We start from the raw sequence: 23,616 nt of genomic DNA, 5'->3' as shown, positions 1-23,616 counted from the left end.
TCCTGTGGGGCAGGTGCTAAAAGGTCACTGTGGTACTGTGTAAGTCAGCCAGAGAAACATTTGAATTGAGGCAAATCCCTCCTCAGTGTGGCAGAGCTGGGATGTGAGAGGGAGGACATAATTTTAGGGTCAGATTGTCACTGGAGATTGAATACTGATGGGAGCAATGTGCTTTTGAAGGTGGGAAGAGTCAGTGCTTGTGCCTCAAGGTAAAGCCAAGGTCAGGAAGGGATTCCTTCTCTGGTCACAATATTGCCCAGCTGGACACATCATACTGCACAGGGTGGTTGTTTTTCACAAGTCAGAAGGTCTGGAGCACCTGCTGATGTATAGATTAGGCTGTCTTGAAGGAGCTGGATTTTCCCCTGTGTTAAAACAGCTGCTTGTGGTCAGTAGTGCTGAAGGTGTGGATGGTGGGACAGTCTGGGGATTGCTCTTGCTCCTTGAATTAGAATTTCCTCAGGTTCAGGCCTTCTGTAAGGTAAGAAAATGGCATTTTGTAACAGCAGAAATGAGAGCAGTTGTTGTCCTTTCTGTTTGGTTGTAGCTCCTCATTGATAACTGCTAGGCAAGCTGTGATCAGAGAGCTGGGAGCAGGACAGCTGGCAGCTTGGCCCTGTGGAAGAGCAATCTGTGGCTGGAAATCCCAGGGGGTGCAGCACATGGACCAGCTGCTGTCAGACCCACACAGCCACTCCTGCCAGCTCAGAGAGCAGTTTTGTTCCTGGTTCAGTATTTTTTTCTTTTCTGTTCCAGAAAATTTGTGCTGATACACAGATTGAGGTAGATACACATTGATGTCTGATGATCTTGTGGGAGCAAACTATTTTGGATGGCAAGACTGGGCAGAGCTGGCAAAAAGTGGGGTCTGCCACTCTTCTAGCAAACCATTGCTTTTAGTTTGGGAACTCAGCTTGGGGACAGTTTGTCAAGTCTTGCACAGTTTGTGTTAGAGAGCTGCTAGGCTGTGACAGAGCCCAGAGTGTGTCCTGTGACAGGGAGCTGTGCTCCTCTGAGGTAGATTTTTCATGATGCTGTGACTCTTGAATTTCTCACTCTAACAATAGGCTTCAGCTAGCACAGGCAAGAACCCTTCCTCAACACCCAGAGCTAACAGACTGTTGGGATACAGTGTGGGTGGTGTTATAACTTTCATGTTGCTTTCACCTTTATCCTTCTAAACTGGGAACTTTCTTGGTGCTTTTAAATCTTGGCTGACTGGTTTGGAGACACTGTCTACTGCGTCTGACTTGAAAATAGAAAAGTCATTCAGCTGATACCTCAAGGCTTTGAAAACTTTCTGGAAAACAACAATCTAATTTCTGGATTTAATGTTCCAAGCTATGCATTTTTGTCTGATAAAGGCTGACCTAGCTAGTCATGCATTACAAATGCCTGGAGTTGTTTGGATTGTATGGAACAGCTTTAGTGCATGTTTGCCAGAGCCACAAGCAGATAGTTTGTTCAGCTCCTCTGCCCACATCCATGAGAGGGGCTCTACACTCCTGTGAAATGTAGCAAACACCATTTCTATGTGCTGATCTTAATCAAATGCTATTTCTATGCACTGATCCTAATATTAATCTATCCAAGAGCATTACTGAGTGAGGAGGCATATTTGCAATACATGGTATGAGTTTGTTTTTCTCCTGGTTTTGTATCTGGAATTCTGAACACCTGCTATATCTAATTCCCACCTGTAAGCTGATTTTGCTGGGAGGGTCTATGCAGATTTCTGCCTGACCTGTTTAACTGGGTTTAATTTCTGTAATTGGAGAATGAGATCCATTCCTGTGTGACTGATGCAGCCAATCTTATCCCAGTAAAATAAGCCAGCAATATGTTGAAAGTAGTAGTTTGCTGATGCTACTTGTTGCCTATAACTGACAGATTCTAGAAACAAGCATTTGTGATTAATGGGCTGCAATTATACAGAAATACTAAAATGAAATGGGACTAAAAATACCCCATAATGATTTTTAAAAGGCCATTCTGTTAATGAGAGGATTTGTCCATCTCTACATCAAAAAGAAACTTGTTAGCTCTCTGAGCTTGCCCACCTGTTTCTAATGCAGAAATAGAAATAAAGACCAAGCAGAGACAGCTGCTCTGCTCAGACTGCAAATGTGCTGATAAGATCAACGAGTTGATGAGTGACATGGTAGACACTGCAAAGTGCACCAGTGTTCCCAGACAGCTAAACTTGGACTTCTGTATCATTTCACAGCACTTACTATGTGGCTGTAGCACTTGGAAAATTATATCTATCAAATGACCAATGTGCTTAGAAATTAATTTGCTCTATCAATTGTAATTGTCATGCTACTTAGCTGTGGGTGGGGGAAAGAAAGTAATCTTCCTTGCCATTTGGCAATTCTTTTTTATAAGCTTTTATTCTTTTTTTTTCCTATTGAATTTATTTAGCAAACACTTTTGAAGATATTTCTGGGTTAGCCTGCGTGCTTTGAAATAATGAGGTTAAATTAAATAGGTAAACTAAGAATGGGGCTGGAGGTATGTTTTGGCCCACAGATAAGGAAGGGCTTGTGGACAACTTAGGGACTTTCTTTTTCTTAGTTTTATTTTTTAAGAAAACCGGAGAGACCTACTACAACATTCTATTTTATTTCCTCATTCTTCCTTTACCACTTTCATAGCATCTTTTGCTTTTTCCCTTAGCCTGAAAACATGACACGATAGTGATGGATAAAGGAATACCATAGCACTCTGCAAATGTGTGTGTGCTTGATAATTTTGGGAAGGATGGGTGGGTTCCAGAATGAAAATGACAGCTGATCTTGATATAGGACAAATAATATGAGTGAGAGAGGGCTCTACTGATTATGTCTAAGTGCACAATTCAATTCATTTTCATAGCTAATGAAAAGAGGAGGAAGTGATTTGAAGCAAGGGATTATGTAGAAAATCACTTCTAGGGTGGATGTGGATGGCACAGAATTCTTTGACTGGAGCTTGGGAAACAGCTGTTGAGCTTCCAGCTCTGATTTGTATTTTATCCTTGGGCAACTTGCTTGGCTTTTCTGTAAATCCTTCCCTTCATAACTTGGTACACTTGAAACATGTAATCTTCAGTCTATGAAGTGCTTCAAGAGAAGAGGAGGGAGATGGAATTTATTATCACTGGCATCAGAGTGACTTTGACAGATCTCCCAGAGGAGTTTGGGTCCCATGGCGAGCACCTAACAGAAGGCTGCAACTAGTCATTGAAGTAGAGATGAAGAAAATAGGTAGATGGATGGGAGGGCAGAAAGTCCTTAAATTCCTTGCTGATCAGGCTGTAAAAAATGCAGAGAGGCTTTTATTGTAAAAATGAGGCTGTAGTGGATAATGCAGCAGAAACTGTCTCTGGCTTATTTTTTTTTTTCCTTCGTGCTTGCTGTGCTGGGGGAATTTTTGAAAAAATTCCGAAAAAAAAAAAAGTATTTTTTAAAAGTCCTTCCTATCCCTGTAGCCATGTGCAAAAGGTGCAGCCAGAGCTGAGGTCATTCCTTCCCTGTCCTGAGTAGCAGTGGACAGTGTGGGCTGTAACAAGATTAGTGACTCCAGTGTCTTGTCTGCTTTGTCACTTCACAGTGTTGCAGGTCATCCTCACACAACTTGGGAATTGTTCCTGTGTGGAGTAGGGAAGTGCCTTTAGCAGAGCAGGCACTGAAGGCTGTTTTTAAGCAGAGTCCTGTAAATCCTGGCCTCTGGCAGCCCAAGCTGTTTAGCTGTGTTTTATGAATCAGGTCATATCATGTCTGCCACAGCTTCCAGATGCCATGCTCCTTCTGTGACAGTTCTGTCAAGCATTTTGGAAGGGCACAAAAACCACAGCAAGAGGGTCACCATGAGGCACAATTCAACTCATGGGAATTGAGCTTCAAAAAGAGCTGCTGGCCAAGGGCTGGAAGAGAGCAAGAGACAGATGAAAGGCTCTGGGTGTGTCAGTGGCTGTGGTGTCCCCACTATTCCTATTCTCCCCATTTTTAGCCATTACTAACTATGAATGACCAAAAATGAGGTGCTTATAGTCTCTGTGCTGGCCCTGCCAGCTATGGAGAATACCTGTCAATAGACTTGAAACAGCTCTTCTGCTCATCACTGATGGCTTGCTCCTTAATCCCATATCCTACATCATACCCCTTTAATAAGAACAATCCTAGGATCCACTTTCTAGCCTAGCAAAAGTCTCTCCCACCGGCTGGGCATCACTTGCCATGCAGACACCATGACCTTATTTGCCAGCCTATCACAATGTAATGGGAAATTAGGCTCAGCCCTGATAAAATTGCTGTTTGCACAGAGAGTAGTGCTCCCCATGAGGCCATATAACCTACCTCAGATGTAATTTAATAGGCAGAAATCAAATAAAATGTATCAAATTAAAACATGCAGATAAATGCATGCAAACCCTAAAATGAATTTGGATTATAAACAGGCAATGAGACTGAATGGTTGGCTTCTTCACCCATGAGGGAAGCACCCTAAGTAATCAGAGGAAAGAAATAATTCAAGATCCTTTGATTTTGAGAGTTGATGGGAGTGTGAGGTGGCAGGTGAAGGCTATTTTTTGATGTAAAGTCTTTTTCATTAGCTGCATATTCTTGCAGTTAGAAAACATCAGTTAGACGTCTCTTCATATTTTGCAAACAAGGTATTAACACAGGAAGCTTTGTTAGATACAGCAGGAAGATAAATCATCTTTGCAATGCTAGCCATTAGCCTGTCACAACCATGATCACAGGGATTTTCTTCTATATAAATAAGTGTTTCTTTTAAAAGCACTCAGAGTTTACAGAGCAGGAGATGAAGTGGCAGCAAACACTGGAATATAATGGTTTTGATATGAGCGTTTCTTGCGGCACTTTAAGAGAGGAGCCCATGCGGTGGATTGTACAGGCTGTACAGAGTGAATGAGCTACAGTGGAAGGATTCTGGGGCAGGGTCAGCTGGAAAAGTTCAAAGTTCTGCTGAGAAAGTGCAGGAAGGCACTGGGATTGAGGAAACATGACAGTATCAGCTTTATGAAGTCAATCTGTGTACTACACATCAGAAATTCAAATTGATTAGGAGCTATCAATTGTGCTGTTAAATTATTTGCCTAAATGAACCTTCTGGAGAATGCTTTTTAAATAAATTTAATATCAGTTAGGAAACTGAGAAGAACTAAATGCTCTCCTATGTGAAAGCTCCCACTTTTGCAGGGATACATGGGGTATGAGGAAGGACATCACATGTTCCACTTCTGTTTCTTCTGGCACTGCCAGGACTGTTCTGCAGCCTGACTCCTTTATTCATGAGGACCTTTATCTATGCTTTGTAGCAATTTGTGGGGATTAAAAGAACATTTTTCCTCACCCAACCTCCCTACTATCTTATTTCCCTGAACAGACCCTTCCTAACTTGCCACTCTGCTCCCTGCAGTGATTGATGCAGGAAGGCATCATCCATTAGACATTGTTTTGCTGGCATCTGAAAGGAAGAACTTACTGACCTGAGACAGGGACTGCTCAGTGTGTCTTTCCACAGGCTGTTTGAAATTTCTGCGTGTTATCTACTTTATGCAGTGGAAAATCTTGTTCCACCCAGTTTTGTCAAGTACTCCGGGGCTCAGATTGTGCTACATGAGCCTGATTCCTTCTTCATCTTTAGGATATCTCAGTAGTAGAAGTGCTTGAAAAAAATACAGTGTGAACTTAGTTGGGAACTTCAGGGCTCACCTCTGCTATTTCTCTTGGGAAACTTATGTTCTGCTTAGGGTCTGTCACACAGCACATCATGCAGGCTAGGAGAAGAAGGATGGTGCTGCTTATGTCATGGTACAAGATCCTTGGGCCAGCATCAGTTTTGGTCTCTTGATGATCTGATTGAAAGACCTTTTATGTTGACCCCTTATTTGTGTTCCTTTGCTAAGGTATTTGGGGAGTTCATCTAAGACCTTGCCATGAAGGCAAGAGTCATTATTCAAAATTTGGAGACAGCTTTACCTCATTGATCTCTTGCTTGTGGAAAGCAAGAATTTCCTTTGGGATCAGCTCTGGACAGTGCAGTTCCAAGATTTAGGATAGACTTAGACTGCAATGATGTAAAAGTCAATTTAATGATGCCACAAATGAGGTCAACCTGCAGAAGGTCCTTTACTGTGAAGGTGTTGACACAGTGAAGTGCTAGAAGATTTTTTTGTAGACTTTCTGTTTATTTCCATTTTCCTCTGAGTTTTTTTATATTTAAGAAAAGACACAATTTAAAATTCTCATAGTTTGCTTACTCCAGGAGAAATACAGAATAATATTTTTAAGAAACATTCCCTGCTTGACTGATTCTGGAGCAATGAGTGATAAATATCAAATCAAGTGAAGACCAGAAAATTAATTTTTACCATCAGAAGCAATCTGTGATGCTTTTTATCTTAACAAAAAATGATATTTTTTCACTTTGACAATGAGAGGCTCTGATTGTACTTTCTTTTAATATATTTTACTACTTTCAAGTCATTCCCTGAGGAAGACTTCAAGTCAGGGAGAGATGGATCTGTGCCACTTAAAAGCACAACACATATTTAAGAATAAACATTACTTTATGCTGTAGGTGGTAATAGGTGGGTTTTAAATATGTTCTGCATAAAGAGTAAAGAGATTTTTTTTTTTACAAACTATAGAGTTTGTCTTCTGTAGAGCAGAACAGCTTGAAGTACTACACAACTTAAACTAGTGTTAAACTTATTCCCAGCAGTGAAAGAAACACTGGCAGGTGCTCCATTTCTCATGCCCATTTCAGGGTTCACAGGCCTCATTGCAGGTTCTAAGTTCATCTCAGAGTGGACAAAAATATTGAGATCCTCACCCAATTTTTTACCATTCCTTTCATGCCTGGATTTCCCAGAAGGAGAATTTAGTAAAATCTGGGCTTCTTAACTGGATCCACTGAAGTTAGCAAAGAAAACAAATTCCTGTTGGGTTCCTTCTGTCCCCAGCCACTGCAAAATGACTTCTTGTGCTCTGGGCAATGTGGTTTTAATGTTAACTTCCACCTCTCCACAGGAGAGACTTTTTAGTGTAACTCACTGATAGTCAGTCTAAATGTTCCTTTGTGGAGTTTCATCCCATTAACCCCGATTCACCCGGGTTTGGCACTCTCAGCAGTTCCTCTTGCCCTGAGCCTGCTCTGGAGTGATGGCAGTGAGGGGCACAGGGTGTTGGACTGGGGGTAAAGGCTGTGTCCCCCCCAGGCAGGAGATGGGGATTGAGGCATTACTCACTGGGTGTGAAAGCCATTTATTCCTGGGGTGTGTTCTGGGGGCGTCGCCTCTGCCAGCAGCTCCTGCTCCAGACTGTCCATCTGCTGCCCTTGCATTCCACACAGAAGCTATTAGTGCCATGCACAGAGCAGGGGACATGGCCAGAGGGCAGCTCGTGCCTCGGAGTTCACAGCTCAGTGATGCTCTGCCCTGTAGGTGCAAAGGCAGCTTGATCCCTTCAGGGATCAGATACTCAGAAGCCTCTCTGGCAGGGGATCTAACCAGAAAGTGCAGTTGCTGCTCTTGCAGTGTTGAAATGTGCCTTGCAAATGAGAAAGATGAGCTGTGAGTGAGCAGGGGGTGTGTAGAATGAAATGTAAAAGCAAGAGGTGAAAATATTGCTGGTTTGGAGCTGAAGCCTTATTAAAGTCCTGTCTGTCCTATTTGGGCAGATTCTTCCCAAAGTATCGTATGTCACCAAAATCCCATTAAACTGTCACATAAATTATCAGGGTTTCCTTTTTCCATCACTGTGGATTACCCAGGGAGATATTTTTATGACAATGGAAGCTTTTTCAGTCTGCTCCTCCTGCCTGATTTCATTTCAGATGAAATCCTTCTCTCAGAAAAGAGCCTATGGATTTTACAGCTCTATGGATCTCTGCACTCTGCCTGCTGCAGCAGCTGTCCTTCAGGTCTCTGTACTCATCTCCTGCTTGCACCTTCTTTGAGGCATGGGACAGACAGTTTAGGGCAATGTTCTAGTTCTTCTCTCAGTTCAGCCTTTTTGTCTTTGTGCAAAAACCCCAGAAGGTGAAAGTCACATATATGCCTAACTTGAAAATACTGCTTTTTACTACTTGCCAGGTCTCAGAAGCCTTGCATCTCTGCAAGACAGTCTACATTTCTCCCATGCTGACTGAAAAACACATGGATTGATGGCCTGGCCATGGCAGTACAAAATACTTGAGTATCTGAAATTGCCTGCTGCCAGAGAACAAATTAAAGGCATAATGTGTGTGTTATAGAAGCAGGGGATGATAGATCCTTGCCTGCCTTCTGACAGATAATCTGGAGCTCCCTACATCAGCTACCTAGATCATGTGTTTGAGCTGATCTTAGTGGCTGCTGCTCACACCTTTCAAGGGATACATAAGCAGAAGCTGAGAAATGGTAATTTTAAGGGGAATAGAGAGGCTTTGGAAGATCATTACTAATGACAGGAATCCCAGAAATTATATAACTTCAATTTTGAAGTGGCAAGACTGTCACTAAATGAGAAGGTAAGACAGAAATTTCCATAAATAATTCTGTTCTGTATGTAGGAAGAAGCCCTAATGATGTCAACGTATGATGATGAAGTATTTCTGAAATATTAAATATTTCTTATTAGCCACTAATTAGTGGCTAATGCTTAACATGGCTTAAAATGGCTAACATTAAGTAGCAAGCAGACACCTTCCATCAAAGAGAGGTGGCAGGGCTGCCTTGTGGACTGGAATAGTAATTCCAGCAGCCCTCAGAACAGAAAGCTAATTCCAGAGGAACAAGGGGAATCATGGACCAGGTTCCATCATGATTTATGTGGCTGCAGGCCTCTGCTGGCACTGCTTTGGTGAAATCCACTTTTTGGAGATTCTGGGCACAGGACTTTATGAACAAGGACCCATCAGGAGGGAGGGCAGTCAGGTCACCTCAGGCTGGCTCAGCTGATAGTAACTTGTGTTTCTTTTTATGTAGCCTAGTCCCAGTGGACAGTGAGGACAGGTGATTGCAATCTTTTTATAGCAGCCTTTTGCAATTTAAAGGTTATTTCTCCTTCTTCTCTTTCACCTTTCCTCTCTGTGTCTGAAACCCATTTCCTCCAATTTTTCAGCCTAAGACTTCTAAACATTTTATGATTTTTCAATGACCTCTTCAGTTTTCACCAGTTTTTTTTAACCTGTGTTGGGCAGCAGTGGGCACAGCCCTGCAGCTATTTGGTTTTGGTCACTGGGTTGACCAGGGGGTAGTAACAGGGTGTTTTTTTTTGGTGTTGCCTGGTGTGGGTCCCAGGAGAGCTGCCATTTTTGCAACTGCTTTGCACTACTGTCTCATCTGCTGTAATCCCCTGGTCCTTCCTGGCAGTACCTTTTCCTGGCCAGCTGTCCTCATCTTGGTTTCATGCCCTCGGAATGTGCAGAGGGGAGCAGAGGTGGATGGCAGAGTGAGCCCAGGTGTGGGAGGTGCACCCAGGCAGAGGAATTCCTCTGCTGCTGACAGCCTGGGAGGAGGTAAATGCAGGTAACATGCTTGACAGCAGCTTAATAAGGTACCTGCATGGTTTCAGTTTTGAAGTCTGATGATATTTGAGCAGCTCAGAGGGTGTCAGAGTGACACTGGATATGCCAGTGAATGCTGAGTGGGTGAATCCAGGACTGGATGTGCAGTGGTTGGAGATTTCTGTGAGGTGCAGGGGCACACACTTGGGATGGGGATGTTAGTTATAATCTGAGGCTATTTGCAAAGGGTTATAGTAGGGTTTCCATGGATATAATCCTGAAAAAAGGTTCAGTTGTTCCCCAGCCTTCCCCAAGAGCTATCCTTCAATTTGAACTGGAATTAGTTCATGTGGCTTTCCTTTGCCTTCAGTCATACTGAAGGTCCTGCTAAATAATGATGGTGGTTCCTGCTGCTTTAAGAGCTTGGGATTTTGGAAACTTCCCCAAAATAGGCTTGGCAACTTGCTTACCAATTTCCTGGAGTTCAAACCAAGTGTTTGTAGGAGGTCAAGCTGAACTGAGGCTGAGCAGTCTGTACCCATATTCAGCTCCCTGATCATCTCTGATTCAGAGGTGAATGAATTCATAAAACATGTACACAAAAGAAGGTTGCCAAGCAACTTGGAGGCTGAAACTCTCCCATCAAGAGATGAATGTAGAGAACAGGCAGCTGAGATAATTTGTAATGTTCACTTCTTTGCCACATGTAACAGTAGTAATGCATATAATACAGAAATATTTAAGAAATTAATAGCTCATTGGTAATTCTGGAAAACAACAGCTGATCCTGCTAGACTGTATTTTGCCTCTGTATTCAGATGTGTCTGCTTTTGGAGCATTTAGCCAAAAACAGGCACAGAAAGGAGACAGCAATCTGGGGTAGGGGAAGATGGGCATGGAAGAATTATTCTGTCTTAAGGCAACTGAAAGTCTGACAACTGGTGGAAAAGTTTTAGGAGGGGAGAAAAGTATCTGACAAAGATTCAGGCTCATTGTTGTCTGTGATCTCAGTATTTGATGTTTTTTACAAATATACTTTAATATATTCATTGTACATCACACCATTTCCTCTTTTCTCTCTGGCTTTGCATAACTCTGCAGCCTTGGGCATGTCAGATGTATCCAGGACATGATGCAGCTGTGACATGCATGGACGAGCTATGTGATGTCCTCCTGTTTACCCATCATTTACTCACAGAACAACCTGTAGTGGGCGCAGCTAATTAAGTTGGGAGGAAATGTTCTGCTTTCTTGGTTTTTCTCTACTATATCCTGGGGTAAACTTGGCCCTTTGATCTGTGTAATGCTCATGGTAGTTATGCTGTACTTAGACATAAAGGAGAAAAAGAAGCCTTTGTCTTAATGGCCCTGGGTTTGTGCAAAGGAAAGTGAGATATGCAGAGGCACAGACAGAAAGTTTCAGCCCAAGACCCAGATCTAGATTGAATTTCTCACATGCTGTGTCCATAATTCCCTTTGACTCCTTAAAAAAATCCTAGCCCTGTGTCATTTCAATGCAGTGTCCCTTTACAAATGGCATGGCTCAAACCTCAGCTTGAAATAATTTAGAACAGCAGCCCAGGTCAGGGCATCTGGAACTGCTTTTCATTTCCTTTCTGTGCTCCCCTTGATGAGGGACACTGCTGTGTTAATGGGGTTTTGTTCTTCTCTTTCAGGCTTCTCATTCCACAATTGATGTCACGATTAGTGACATCAAAGTCACCTCTTAGTGAACCTTGGTGATGACATGACTAGAGGAGGACCCTTAGAGGCAGGAGATTAAGCAGCAAGTTAGCACAAGTAGAAGAACAAAGCTCTCATTTTCATTCATATATCCACAATCAAAAATGAGTGAAGGGAAGGAGAGATGGGAATTAGGTGATGCATTAGTAAAATTATCATTCAAAGGTTCTTTGCTTGAAGTTTTGCAAGAGGAATCAGTGGTTCTTTAATCTCCCACCTTGGGTATTGTTGATGCCATGTTATATTCTGGGCATGTCGAAATGTAACACAGTGCAAGGAGACATGATTTGTTGGATAAGGCTTTATGTAGCATGAAAAGGCTCCTCTACTTTCCCTTTTTATTATTTACAATCCCAGAGAAGGTTATGTGTCATGTGGGCTTTGCAGAGATAAATGACTAACCTGAGCTTTCTGGCAGCTTCCTCAGAACTTGGAAAGGAGCTGCCTAAGTGTTGGCCTCAGGATTCTGGACTTAAGCTCAGTTCTGGTCCTGGGAGGAGCTACATGAGAGAGCCTGAGGTTGTGAGTCCTTAACACAGGTTTAGCAGGGCAGGGAAATTGTACTCTGAAGGAGCAGAGAGAGAAGGGCAGCTGGGCACCAGTATAAACCAGCAAGCTGTCCTGGTAGCACTGGGCTGGGATGGTCAGGACTCAGTTATGGGGGTGCTGGAGGTCAGGAGTGAAGGGAAGCAGCTGAACTGAGTGCAGAGGTCTCGACTGGTGCTGCCAGCTGAGTGTGGACATGGCTGGCAGTGCTCTGTCTACTCCTTTCATGAGCTCTGTAAATAGCAGTCAGCAGTCATTCCAAAGTAACTGGATATGCTGTAAAACATAGGTTTGGGCCACTCCTGCTGTTTTCCAGGTGTTTCAAGAGAAGCAAGTTTTATGGCCATGTCATCAGCTCTTTGCTCTATTTGCTGCTTCATTACTTTTCATGCTGGGAGCACTCTGGGGGAGCAGCACTGGGATGTGGGATTTGGCTGGGATGGCTCCTGTGAAGGGAACAGGCAGTTAACAAGCTCTGTGGTTTCCTTGCTTGTACAAACCTTCCTTATGACTCTCCTGTGGGTGGGATGTCAGAGCTGTGGATGTGCTTGGCAGGAGGGGATCTTTCAAAGGAAACTTTCACTGGAATTGAGAGATTTCCTTGGCTGGACCTGCAGGCAGTGGGGCCCTTCCATTGTCACCCACAGGAGAACAGTGTAGGTGATCTCTGGTCTCTTTTTTCCCTGCTCTCATGTTTCCTGAGGTTTAAGATCTGGAGACTCCAGGAGCTTTTCCAACACTGAGTCTAAGTAAGACAAGCTTGTCTTTGATGAGCCTTGAGAGAAACAGCAGAACTCATGTCTCTGCCAGCCCCATGCTATTGCAATTAATAGAATTATGGCAAATTGTCCTGTGTTTCTGACATGTGAAAGCTGTTGCTTAGAGGTTTTTTTTAATTTATTTTTCTTATTTTAACTAAAGAATGAACCTCTCAATTAAGATGCTGAGCTCTGTACCAATATCCAGAAGAGGTAAGAGTTTTTAAAGCTGTATTCATCAATTGCAAAAGAGAGTACATTTTATTTTGTTCTGTGCTATTTACAGCTGCTGTCCATTAGAAGTCCTCAGGAGCCTCATTCCCAGCTATAACTGCACAGCCCCATAAGTTTAGCTCAGCAATGAGCCTGCAAAACAGCACTAAATCATGGTGATGGGAGAAAGGAGAAAATGTTTGGAAATGACAAAATGCAGCTGATGTCTTTGTGAGATCTGGTTTTTGTTTGTTGCTGTTATAAGGCATTACTAAGGTAGATGGTAATGCACAATTAGCTGGAGAAGAATAGAACTAGTGTACTCTAATTCTGGGGCAAAAAAAATCAGAATGGCTGGTTCTGCAGGAGCTAAAGGAGCCTTTTGCAGTCCATAAGTGCCTAGGGCACTTATGAGTACACATTGATGAAAATGTACTAGCCCCCCAGTATGGTGAGGTGTAAGAATGATAAAAGCCTAATATGTGGTTATTGAGAAACAGAGTCCCAGTAGCTTTACTGGAGCAGAATGTGATTGCTCTGTAGGAGCTCTTTGAGCTGGGAATGCAGTTCACTCTTCTAGTCCCCACCAACTGCTTAAGAGGGAAGTGTGGATTGGGATTATTTCCAAATCTGAATGTGTCCCTGTAAATTGTGCTGTAAAATATATACTGAGCAGAACTGTGCAAAGTAAACAGTTAAGGAGAGAAATTAATGCTTATTCCTTGTTTAATGTGAAATGAGAAGTTTCACCTGTATTCCCAGCTCTGACACAGCCTTTTCTTGGTCAGACAAACAGCTGAACAGCTCTTTATTACCATCTGTATTTTTGGGGATGGTGTTGTACCTCCCTGTTTTACTATGATTGATTAATGATTTGCAAACTGAAGGATGGCTTTGGGAGCTAAAGACAGGGGTGTGCAAGTGCTAATTCAGCATTTGTTTACAAGGGCACTCAGCTGATGCCTTTGGGTTTGCATTCTGTCCTGCTGCCTCTCCCAGTCCTGACAGCTGAGGCTTTCAGCTCAGGAAGGGAGCAGAGCCTGGGCTCTGATGTGTCCTGATGGAGCAGGACAAGCCTGCCCTGGCATGGCTGTGATGCCCTGACAGATAAAGCTCTCCACTCAAGTAAATCTGTCAGCTCACAAAGGGATCATTTTAAAACAGATAATTGCTTTCTCCTTTCCTTTTATTTTCTGTGCCTGGCAGGTTTCTCCTTCTGCCTTCTCCTGCTTCCTTGGCCCATCCCTGAAGTGTGCTCAGCACAGATGGGATCTTCAAAGAATCTGCTGTCAAACTTGGTCTTGTCTAAGCATATGTATGCTGAGAGTTTTTGGAGGCTTGCAACCAGACCAAATGTGTTTAGTGGCTTTTTCACAGGAACAGCAAATAACATATCTGATAACAAGGAAACTTTTGCTGTTAAGTTGTAAGTCTGTTTTGAAATAGGTTCAGTAGAGATTATCAATGAACTGTTCAGTAAAAATTCAATTTACTCTTTTTTTCTTTTTTTTTTTTTTTTTTTAAAAAAAGCAATACACAAGTCCCCTCCCCTTCCTCAAATTGACACAGCTTGTTTCCCGTGCATGAAAGTAGTGCTAGAAACAGATGAACTCTTCTAGTTGCAACTTCTGAAAATCAGCCTTTTTAATCTGAGTGAGCATCTATATCATATAAAACTGAAAAAGTCTTTCCAACAAAAGCAACAGCTTGCCTTAGCTACGTGTGTTATTATTTCTACCCTTTGTTGTATAGTTATGAAATAATGATTAGGTTTGAGTACTCAACCTCTGCAGCTCTGGTGAATGTGTTAGTGTATTTCCTTTAATTATATCAGTTAAATTCAATTAATTATGATTTTTGACCCTACAACACAAATTATTTCCAGAGATCAGGCAGCTTGCATGTCCTTGGAGTCCCTTATGAGTGGGCAAATCTGCTTAGATATTTAGAAAGTTCTAAATTATAAATGATGAAATACTGAAAGTGGAGCAGGACCTTAGAAAATGAAATAATTTCTTGCTGCCTTTTAAACCTTAATGAAATTTGATGGGATCAAACTTTCAATAATCACTAGAAAGTGTGGTAAAGCTTTTTGGAGTAACCTGCACCTGCAGAATGCTTTCTAATGGTACATGTAAATACCTGTAAGTTATCACAGAATAAACAGAGAGTTTAGGATGAAATGGGCTCTGTGCTGGTTCTGAGGACCAAATCTTTGCTCAGTTTATAAACAGCACCTTGAGAAAATATCTGGGATATCTAGGTATGCAATTTTATTAGAATGCATTTTGGATGGTTATTTAAATTCAAAAGGAATAAAACCCACTTGGAAAGATCCTGGTGGAAGAAAAGTGCTGCTAATGCAGGGGTGTGTTTGCTTTGCCCTGCAGGCAGCCGCCCGTACGTGTTCCTCACAGCCCGGGTGCACCCTGGGGAGAGCAATTCCAGCTGGGTGATGAAGGGGACCCTGGAGTTCCTGGTGAGCAGTGATCCCATTGCTCAGCTCCTGAGGAAGTGTTTCATCTTCAAGATTGTGCCCATGCTTAATCCTGATGGAGTCATCAATGGCAAGTGAGTTGTGGCATGGGCTTGTTCTGGGGTTTGTCTGTGCACTCAGCAGGGCTCATCTTCCCTTTGCCCTGTGTTTTACTCATCCTGTTATCAATCCTGTGTGGAAAATGTGAATCTGAGACATGGCCTGGTGTGCTGTCCTGAATTGTGGTTCTGTACTGTCTGTGGTCAGAAGATCTCTCAGTTCCCTGGAAGGAGTGTCAGTGGTGCTGGAGAAACAGGATCTTTACTGATAAATGCTAAAGCAGCAGGGCAGAATACAGCTGCAAAGCAGATATGCCTGGGAAAAACTGTCTGTAATTAATGCTTTTTATAACCTGGTGGGGGGATGAATAAAGATTTCTTAAATTTTCAGAAATATAGAAATATTTTTCTATAGTGAACCTTCCTTCTTCTCCCACCTTCTTTTCAATCTTCCTTACCACGTTTCCTAAGAGATGCTGAATCTGATCTTGGAAAAATATTGATTTCTTTTTCCATTCTTTACCTTATACACTCCCTATCCACCCACACTAACTTCCCTCTCCCTGTACATGACTGGAAAAGGTACAACTCTGCTCCTGATATGTTGAGCTGAAGTATTTTTGTGTGAAACCTTGAAGAGGGCTCTAAGCTAAGGTAGGCTTGCACTTTGCTGGAAAACAAATCTCCTCCTCTCTGCAGACAGTGGAAGTTGTTCACTTTGGGTGTTTGTGGAGTGGCAATGAGTTAATAGCTGTTGCTCCTGCCCCATGCAAGGACAGGACATCGTGGTCACATCCCACCAGTGGCTGCTGGTGGGGTCTTGCAGGGTTTGCAACAACTGTGTCCCCTGGCTTATTGCAGAGGAGCACATGAGAAATGTCAAAGCTGAAAGAGGGGCTTAAACAAGCACTGGAACACAGCAAAGTGCAGAGGAACAACTTTTCTTAAGCTACAGTCCCACACCTGCTTTGGGGTTGGGCTGTGCTGACAGTGTTGCAGGAAGAGAAAAGCAAATCCTGAGCAGCAACTGCATTGAGCTGGTTTCAAACATTTGAGTTTGGGGTGAGTGGTTCACCAGGGAGCACCTGGGGCTTTTCTGACAGTCTCTAGTCTGTGATGTCACAGCTTTTGGGCTGCTCTGCTCCCCAGGGCCTGGGTCTGCCAGAAGCCTTGGGAGGACTGTTCAGAATAGCTGGGTGCTGCCCCAGGTGTTCAAAGCCTCTGTCAGCACCAAATGCTTTCTTGATCCTCGCAGACAGAAAGGACAAGAAAAACAATTGTGGCTTTTCTCCCTTATTCTTTTCCTCTCACCACGCTTAGTTAAATTTTCCATCAGAGGCAGGACTGGAGGGAATGGCTGACCTTTTCCCCCAGCTGTCAGGAACCAGTGTAGCAGAGAAGGGACCTTCAGGAGGGAAATGTGGCTCTTTGTGACACCTGAGTGAAGGGTATGGCCCTGGGTCACACAGGGGGGTGTTTTGTGTTCCATGGTGTAGATAAGCTTGATCTGTAGTTAAATCTGTAATGAAGGAAAGCTTAGTAAACCTTAAATGAATAGGACCAGGAGAACAGGGACTTGGCCACATCTTCTTTACTGATCATGGGGCCTGGGGAGCAGAATAAATAATTCCTTTATGCTTTACATTAAATACTTCTCTCTTGTGAAGCCTCCCATGGCCCACATATTCTTCTTGTTTCTTTATATATATGTTTTTAGTAGCCTCGGTTCCTCCTATATGAAAAGAAATATTTTTGTTCTGGGCCTCAGGTTTACTGGTAGTGTGTAAAAGTGTGTGTGGGTGTGTAAGAGTTGCCACTTTCTTCTTCTTTCTTTATGCAATTTAATGTTTCCTTTTTCTTTTCATCTGCTTCCCTTTTCTCACTCTTCCCTCCTGTTAAATCAAGGAGGATTTTCATTGAAAAGAACTTGATGAATTTTGTAAATTAATGAACCAATGAGTGGAGATGGGAGCTGGTGAGTGTTTTTTAGATAAAGAAAATTTATTGGAAGCCACATGATTTCTTCAAAGCCTTGGGGTAACCATAGTAGCAGCTAGGTGGAGGAAATCCTGGTTTTTCTTTTGGAATATAGCCGTGGACTATTCTTTATCCATTTTAAAAATCATCCTGTTCCCTCCCCCAGCACAGGCTGAGTAAGCTTTGCTTCTCCAAGGTAAGGCAGGTGAGGGCTGGGTTTTCTGTCTCTCTGTTGATGCTCCCTCCCCTTTAATTTGCTCTGTCTGTTCCTTGTTTTCTCAGGGGATTTGTTCATTACCTCCTCAAACCTATCAGAGAAAAGCTTCCTTTTTTTACAATTACTGAAATTAAGAGACAGAAATGCCCACTGAAATCCCTTCCAAAACAGTTTTCCTCTGCACACACTCAAAAATTACAAAGGAAAAAAGGAGTGTGCTCCCACTTAACCTTTGGAACCTGGTGCCTTCTATTTGGATCTTAAGAGGAGGAGAAGAAGCACATTTGTCTCTATACCCAAACACACTATTTGTATAAATGACCTTTTTCTCTCCTGTATTAATACTTACTCTCCTAAATGGGTACATTGTGTTCTCTGGGAAATAAGAGGCAGAAAGAATCAGGGATAGGAAAAAAAGCTAATGGCTGGTCTGAGGAGTCAGTTTATGATGCAGAGCTGCATCCTTAAGGACTAAATCTTGAGGTGATGTCACACAAAGCTGTACAACTGCTGGCATCCCTCCTTCTCTTTATTGCTTCTCTGTGGTCAGAGGCTTGAAGGAGAAGTTTAGTTCTAAATTGGTGCCATGCACTCTGCAAACACACTCCAGACTGGTTAATCTATGATGTGTGTGTTTCCCTAAGGATAGCTCAGAGATGTGAGGAGGCTGGGAAAGGAGTGGTTTGAATTAATGGAATCTCTCTCTAGGAGAGAGGTGCTGCAGGAGTCATGTGCTGCTCTTTGACAGATGCTCTATGAGCCTGTCCCCTGTTGTAACCCAATACCAGAGGTATAAGGAATGCTTTAGGAGCCTCTTTTGAACCTTTGTTTATCCTATGCTATGCCTAACTCCTTCTTAGGGACTAACACAGTAAATAGCTAGGAAGGAGTTACAGTTAATAGCAGTCCCCCTGTTTTCTTCAGAAGTTCTGCGCCTAAATTGTCACCACCTTGCCAAAAGTAGTTGGGTAGGCATATGTGGAAGGCAAGGCATACATGGATAAAAAAGAGCATTTTGTAGATTGTGGAAGACTCAACCCTCACGTGCACTGGCTGTGCTCTGAGATGCTCATTGTAAGGTGCCAAGAGTGTGCACTGGGGCTTCCTTAAGACCTCAGAGATGACAAAGATGCAAGTTCTGTGAATAGCTGTACTGAGATACTAGCTGGCTCTGGGAAGTGCATATGAAGTGTGGACTAATTTTCCTCAAGTGGAGCAGAAATTTCTACACCTCTTTGCTGCTTTGGTGCCTCAGGTGTTGCTTCTGTTGCCTTCCACTGAAAGGGCAGTGATGGATTTGAGAGCTTAGGGTACCAAATGTGGCTAGAGCCTGCAGAACATGAGATAAAATATGAGCTGCAGTATTTCTTAGCTCTCATTTCACTGAATTGTTCCTTGGTGGAACAACCAGAAATGGTGTCTGGCCCTGCACCACACACTTGCCTGAGCTCCTCTCTGCTGTGGGAGGTGCCCCAGTTTCATCCAAGGCCCTTTGTGCTGTGCTGATGTGACAGCCCATCCTTGGCTCTCCTTCTGTGATAAACATCCCCCTGCAGACAGCTGCACCCCAGGACTCTCCCTTCTGACAGCACTTCCAGTGCAGGATTGTTTATTCCTTCCTTTATCAGCCAGGGCTGCTGGGCCCCCTGAGTTATTAGCTCTATTCACTCATTGTCAGTGTTTCCTCCTTCGTAAATATGCCCCCATATGTCTCTGCTCCCGAGGAATATGCTTTCTTTTCTATTTACTGCTTTTCCCAGGCCCCCACCTCCTCATTGCTCTCTCCACCCAACGGCCCAATAACAGCCAAGGAGATAAATAAGCTCCATAACTCTTCCCAGCTATTATTTTTTGTTGTTGTTGTTGTTGTTGTTGCCCTGCATGGTAATATATATAATAACAAGGAAACAAATCTTATTACTAAAGTAATTACAATAAATAAAAAGCTGAGAGGGGAGATGAAGGAAGGGTCTGTCAGGGGAGCGATTGCAGTAGGATTTTTTAAAATTTAATTTACTCGAGATGTTCTCTGCCACTTTGCTGATACCCTGCTGAGGGGGGCTGTGACTAATTAGCAGCCAGCTGTTGTTTTAACACCCTCACCTAATTTATAGTGTGCCTGAGCCTCTAAAACAGGAGTCTGTGTGATATCATTGTCTATGGGACTCAGCACCAGCCTTGTGTCAGTAGTTGGTTTTATTGTTTGGTGCTTTTGTTTCTCAGAAGGTGTATAGCTGAAATTTTGGGTACTTTGCTACAATTCCTTTTTACTTCAGCATATCCCATGTGCTTTCAGGAGTTTGACCCAGAGAGTGAGCACAATTTGTTGCTTATGAGTGCTTGTCCCAGTGCCCAGCCTAAAAACTGACCAAGACAATTCCTGCCTTTTGACTAAAAAGTGTGGTGTGGACAGGATCTAGGGTCTGTTTAAATTCTGGGGCTTCATTCTCCTGTTGGCAGGTTTCTCATGGAAGTACCATATTGTTCTTGCTAATAGAGTGGAGATTGCAGTATCATCTGTCTTCTAAATGGTCATGAAATCTAATTAGTTAATGGCCATATTAAAAACTGGAAGGATCCAAGGCATTGTTCCATGTTTCATCAGTCTCCCAGTTACAATGGCCAAAGCTTTGTAAGCTCTCAAGCAGCAAAGGTGCCCAATGAGTTGTGTGTGTGTCCCTGTGCTTTTTCCTGTGCGATTTATGCTGTGGTGCAAGGTCACCTGGAAATTTTACTACAAAAATCACTGGGTGTGGGCTCAGTGATGTTACTGCCTTGGACTCCTAAACACTTCAGCTTCTAGCCTTGGGACCCATTTCATTTTGGGTAGGTTCTACCTTGCATTTTCAAGTTAGCATGAATATTAGATACGAGCAGGTTGTTCCAGGCTCAGGAAGGGATGCCTTTGTTCTGCATTCGTGTCTGTTTTCCTAACTGATGATGTGAGTTTGTAATCAGATGTGTGCACTCCTTTGAAGACATTTTCAGGAGCCAGGAGACTGGAGTACAAAGCTGGCTTTTAGTGAAGTTAATGAGATGATTGAATTATATTATAATTCTTGTTAGCTTGATTGTGTGTCATTATCCCTTTTGTTTGTTATTATGCTTATTTGAGTCCCATTTGTGGGATATTATTCCCATCACAATTGTGCCTGTGCTGGGCTCTGCAGAGAGACAGGCAAGGAGCAGCTGGTGCCTTGTTGGGGCTTGGTGCATTATTGCCACAGGCTGTGCAGTGGGACTGGTGGCAATGAAAAGGATGCTGGGCTGGTGCCTCCCCTGCAGCCTGACCAGCATCTCATGAGGCACTTCATGGAGCTCTGAGCTTTGCAGCTGCAGCTCTTCTTCAGGATTACATCCTGGCACAGGAAAAGTATCCTGCTGCAGGGACTTCCACAACCACCTGATGGGAGGTAGTGAAGGATTCCTCAGTATTACCAATGCAGGAACTAGGGAAATGTATTAAAAATCAGGAGTCTCTTTAGACCTTCTTGGGATTTCCAGGATGTATATGCAAACCCTGGCCCAGCTGGCTGCAGAAGCAAATAAATTACACTGAGATGTAATTGCTGCTGAACTTGGATGGTGCCTTGTAGCTGATGGTGGTAGACATCAATCACTGACATCAAAGCTGAATATTTTGGAGTCAAGCTAATATCACAAGTGAAGGGGCTCTTTTGGCCACTCATCTCAAGATCAAGTCTGTTTACCTGACTTAAAGCCTGTTGGAAGCTACAGATGCAGAGATGGAGTTGTTATTCATAGGATGAGAAAAGAGAAGTCCACAAAATGAAATTGTAAAAACTTCACTTTTATAGATGCAATGAAGAATGTCCAGTACTTTACTGCAATATCCACACTACCTGGAAAGCTGAAATTGCCTGGGAATGAAGGTTATTGTCTCTTGTAATATACCTTCATATATTACCCTGTGTAATAAATCAGGCAGTATTTCTTTCGACATGAAAGCTGGACATCCCTGGAGTTCCAAGTGACATTTCTCATTTTATGTGGCTATTTGGCCCTTTTAAGTATTAAAACACATAATTTTTTTGTGAAATATGCACTGAATTTTTTGAAAGCTTATAAACAAAAAAAAAAAAAAAATCAGGAGTTTAGGTTTGCAAGTGTAAAGCTGATTTTCCATGAGTTTACTTTTAAAAATTTCTGTGCTGGGTTAGCTTTGTCTTTTGGCTAATGTTGTTCTTTAACATTTTATTTATTTATGTATTTCTCTCTCACTTTTTCCCTTCCCTCTCTTTAGAATCTGTTATTCAAATGCAGCATTAAAGCTGGTGAAGTACTGTGGTAGGAGAGGGGATGTAAAATTACCTTGGGTTGGGGAAACAGGCTGGCAAGTGGAAATGGTGTTTGTAGAAAAGCGATGAAGAGCCTTGTCTACAAAAATAAGCTTCATTTGAGAGCTTATGTTTTCAAAATTGTTGTGCAAAAAATGTACCTACAGAGGTCCAGCTGAAGTTGAATTGTTTACCTGTGCACATGGCTTGTGTGATTGCACATGCAATTGGGTAATTACACGAGCAAAATTTGCTCCAGTGGTTTCAGCAAATTGCCATCCTAATTTTATAAACCCAGCTGAATGTCCCACGGAAGCATCAAGAAAATAAAAACCAGAAAATTGAGTCAATACTGCAATGAGAGGGTGAGAAATCAAAACCCTTTCTGCAGCCTAATGGGCAGCACTGCTGGGAGAGAGGAAAAAGGTGCAGCAGAGTTCTAATGCTGCAAAGTGGCTCTGAGTCTTGAAGGGGGAGGAAAACTGAAGGGCTCTTGAAGTTGTATAGCTCAGGTTTGAGCTGAGGGGAGAAAATAAAGAAACAGGGGGTGAGATTGGCAGGGAAAAGAGCTCAGTGATGGTGCACCCTGGGTCAGTGACACTGCACAGCTCTGAGGTTGGTGTTTGAGCACATCCTACCTCCATGATGTCACAGCCTTGGTGGGGATAGCAGGTAACTGTGCTGATGTTTTTCTGCATGGAAATAGGGGTGATTTATGATGTAGAATTCTTTGGAAATTATGCTGTATTCAGAGTTGTGCAGAAATGAGAAAAATTTCCATAGTGTTTTAGAACTGGCTTATTGAATATCACCAGTGGATGTGTCCTTATATAAAATTGGTACATTATGCATTATATCCTGTAGGATCCTTCAGTGTGTGGGGAAGCAGAACACAGGGGAGAAGTGGCAGTGAACAGTGTAGTCTAGGTCCTAATGCACCTTTTTGATTGCTTTTGTTTGTCTGCCACAAACAGCAAAGACTTAAGGACTCACCAGTTGGAGAGGTGCTGCTATATTCTACTCTGTGTGTATAATATGCATATTTCATAGAATGCCAGTAGGGAAAAGGATTTATTGCTAAATGTGCACACATAACAATCCATAATCAGATTAGTATCTTTACCTAATGTTGTTTTATTGGGAGGTTTTTTTCAAGTTACCTGGCAGGAACAATGTGAATTCTTTCCATGTGCATTCCATGGCAGCATCTCTGGTGGTAGTTTCCTTCTCTGTTTCACATGTTGCCCCATTTTTCTCCCAAAATGCCCATGAGATCAGCTTTTGAAGGAGAGGGAAGTAGCAGTCCTCCCAGGGACCCTGGCTCTCACAGAGCACTGCCTGCAGCAGAAGTTTGGTTCTCAGTTCTAGCTCTGGTCTGTGGTGTCTTCTGCCAGCAGTGACAGGAATGGCATTAATGAAGACTTACTTCTTGAGGAACGTTTCCTGTATTCATTGTCTGTTAGATAACAAAAGGTCATTAGCATAAAAACAAAAGGCAGAGATTTAAAAAGTGATGATTTTTCTGTCTTCCCTCTAACAGTTATGGCACATGAGAGGGTGTAAAGTGCAAAGCAGCTGAACACTCATAAACTATTTTAATATCACTCAGAAATGAGAAGAACCAGGGAAAGAGGCTTTATGTAGCCATGTAGTTTATTGCACTAATCAGTCACTTCTGCACTATCATGACCTGAAGTTCTTGCTCCAGTGATGTGAAAAAAAATTGGTGATCTCCCATCCAATTTTCTAAAATATCTTGGTCAATATAATCGAAATGTTTAGCACCTCGTTTGAGTAGCAGTGCTTAGATGGATATAATGTTAGCCAA

General features: G+C 42.6%; 1 protein-coding gene across 1 annotated transcript in view; it reads left to right on the top strand.

Annotated features, from left to right (window-relative positions):
• The window catches only part of AGBL1 (AGBL carboxypeptidase 1), a 261,953-nt gene that overhangs the window by 86,538 nt on the left and 151,799 nt on the right, over positions 1 to 23,616 (top strand). Inside the window, exon 18 of the mRNA XM_056500274.1 lies at positions 15,152 to 15,332. Within this exon, the coding sequence (XP_056356249.1) occupies positions 15,152 to 15,332 (181 nt within the window). The remainder of the gene's footprint in view (positions 1 to 15,151; positions 15,333 to 23,616) is intronic.

The sequence above is a fragment of the Oenanthe melanoleuca genome, chromosome 10, assembly GCF_029582105.1.
Source record: "Oenanthe melanoleuca isolate GR-GAL-2019-014 chromosome 10, OMel1.0, whole genome shotgun sequence".
Classification (NCBI taxonomy): Eukaryota; Metazoa; Chordata; class Aves; order Passeriformes; family Muscicapidae; genus Oenanthe; species Oenanthe melanoleuca.
This window is presented reverse-complemented; position numbering and strand designations above follow the sequence as displayed.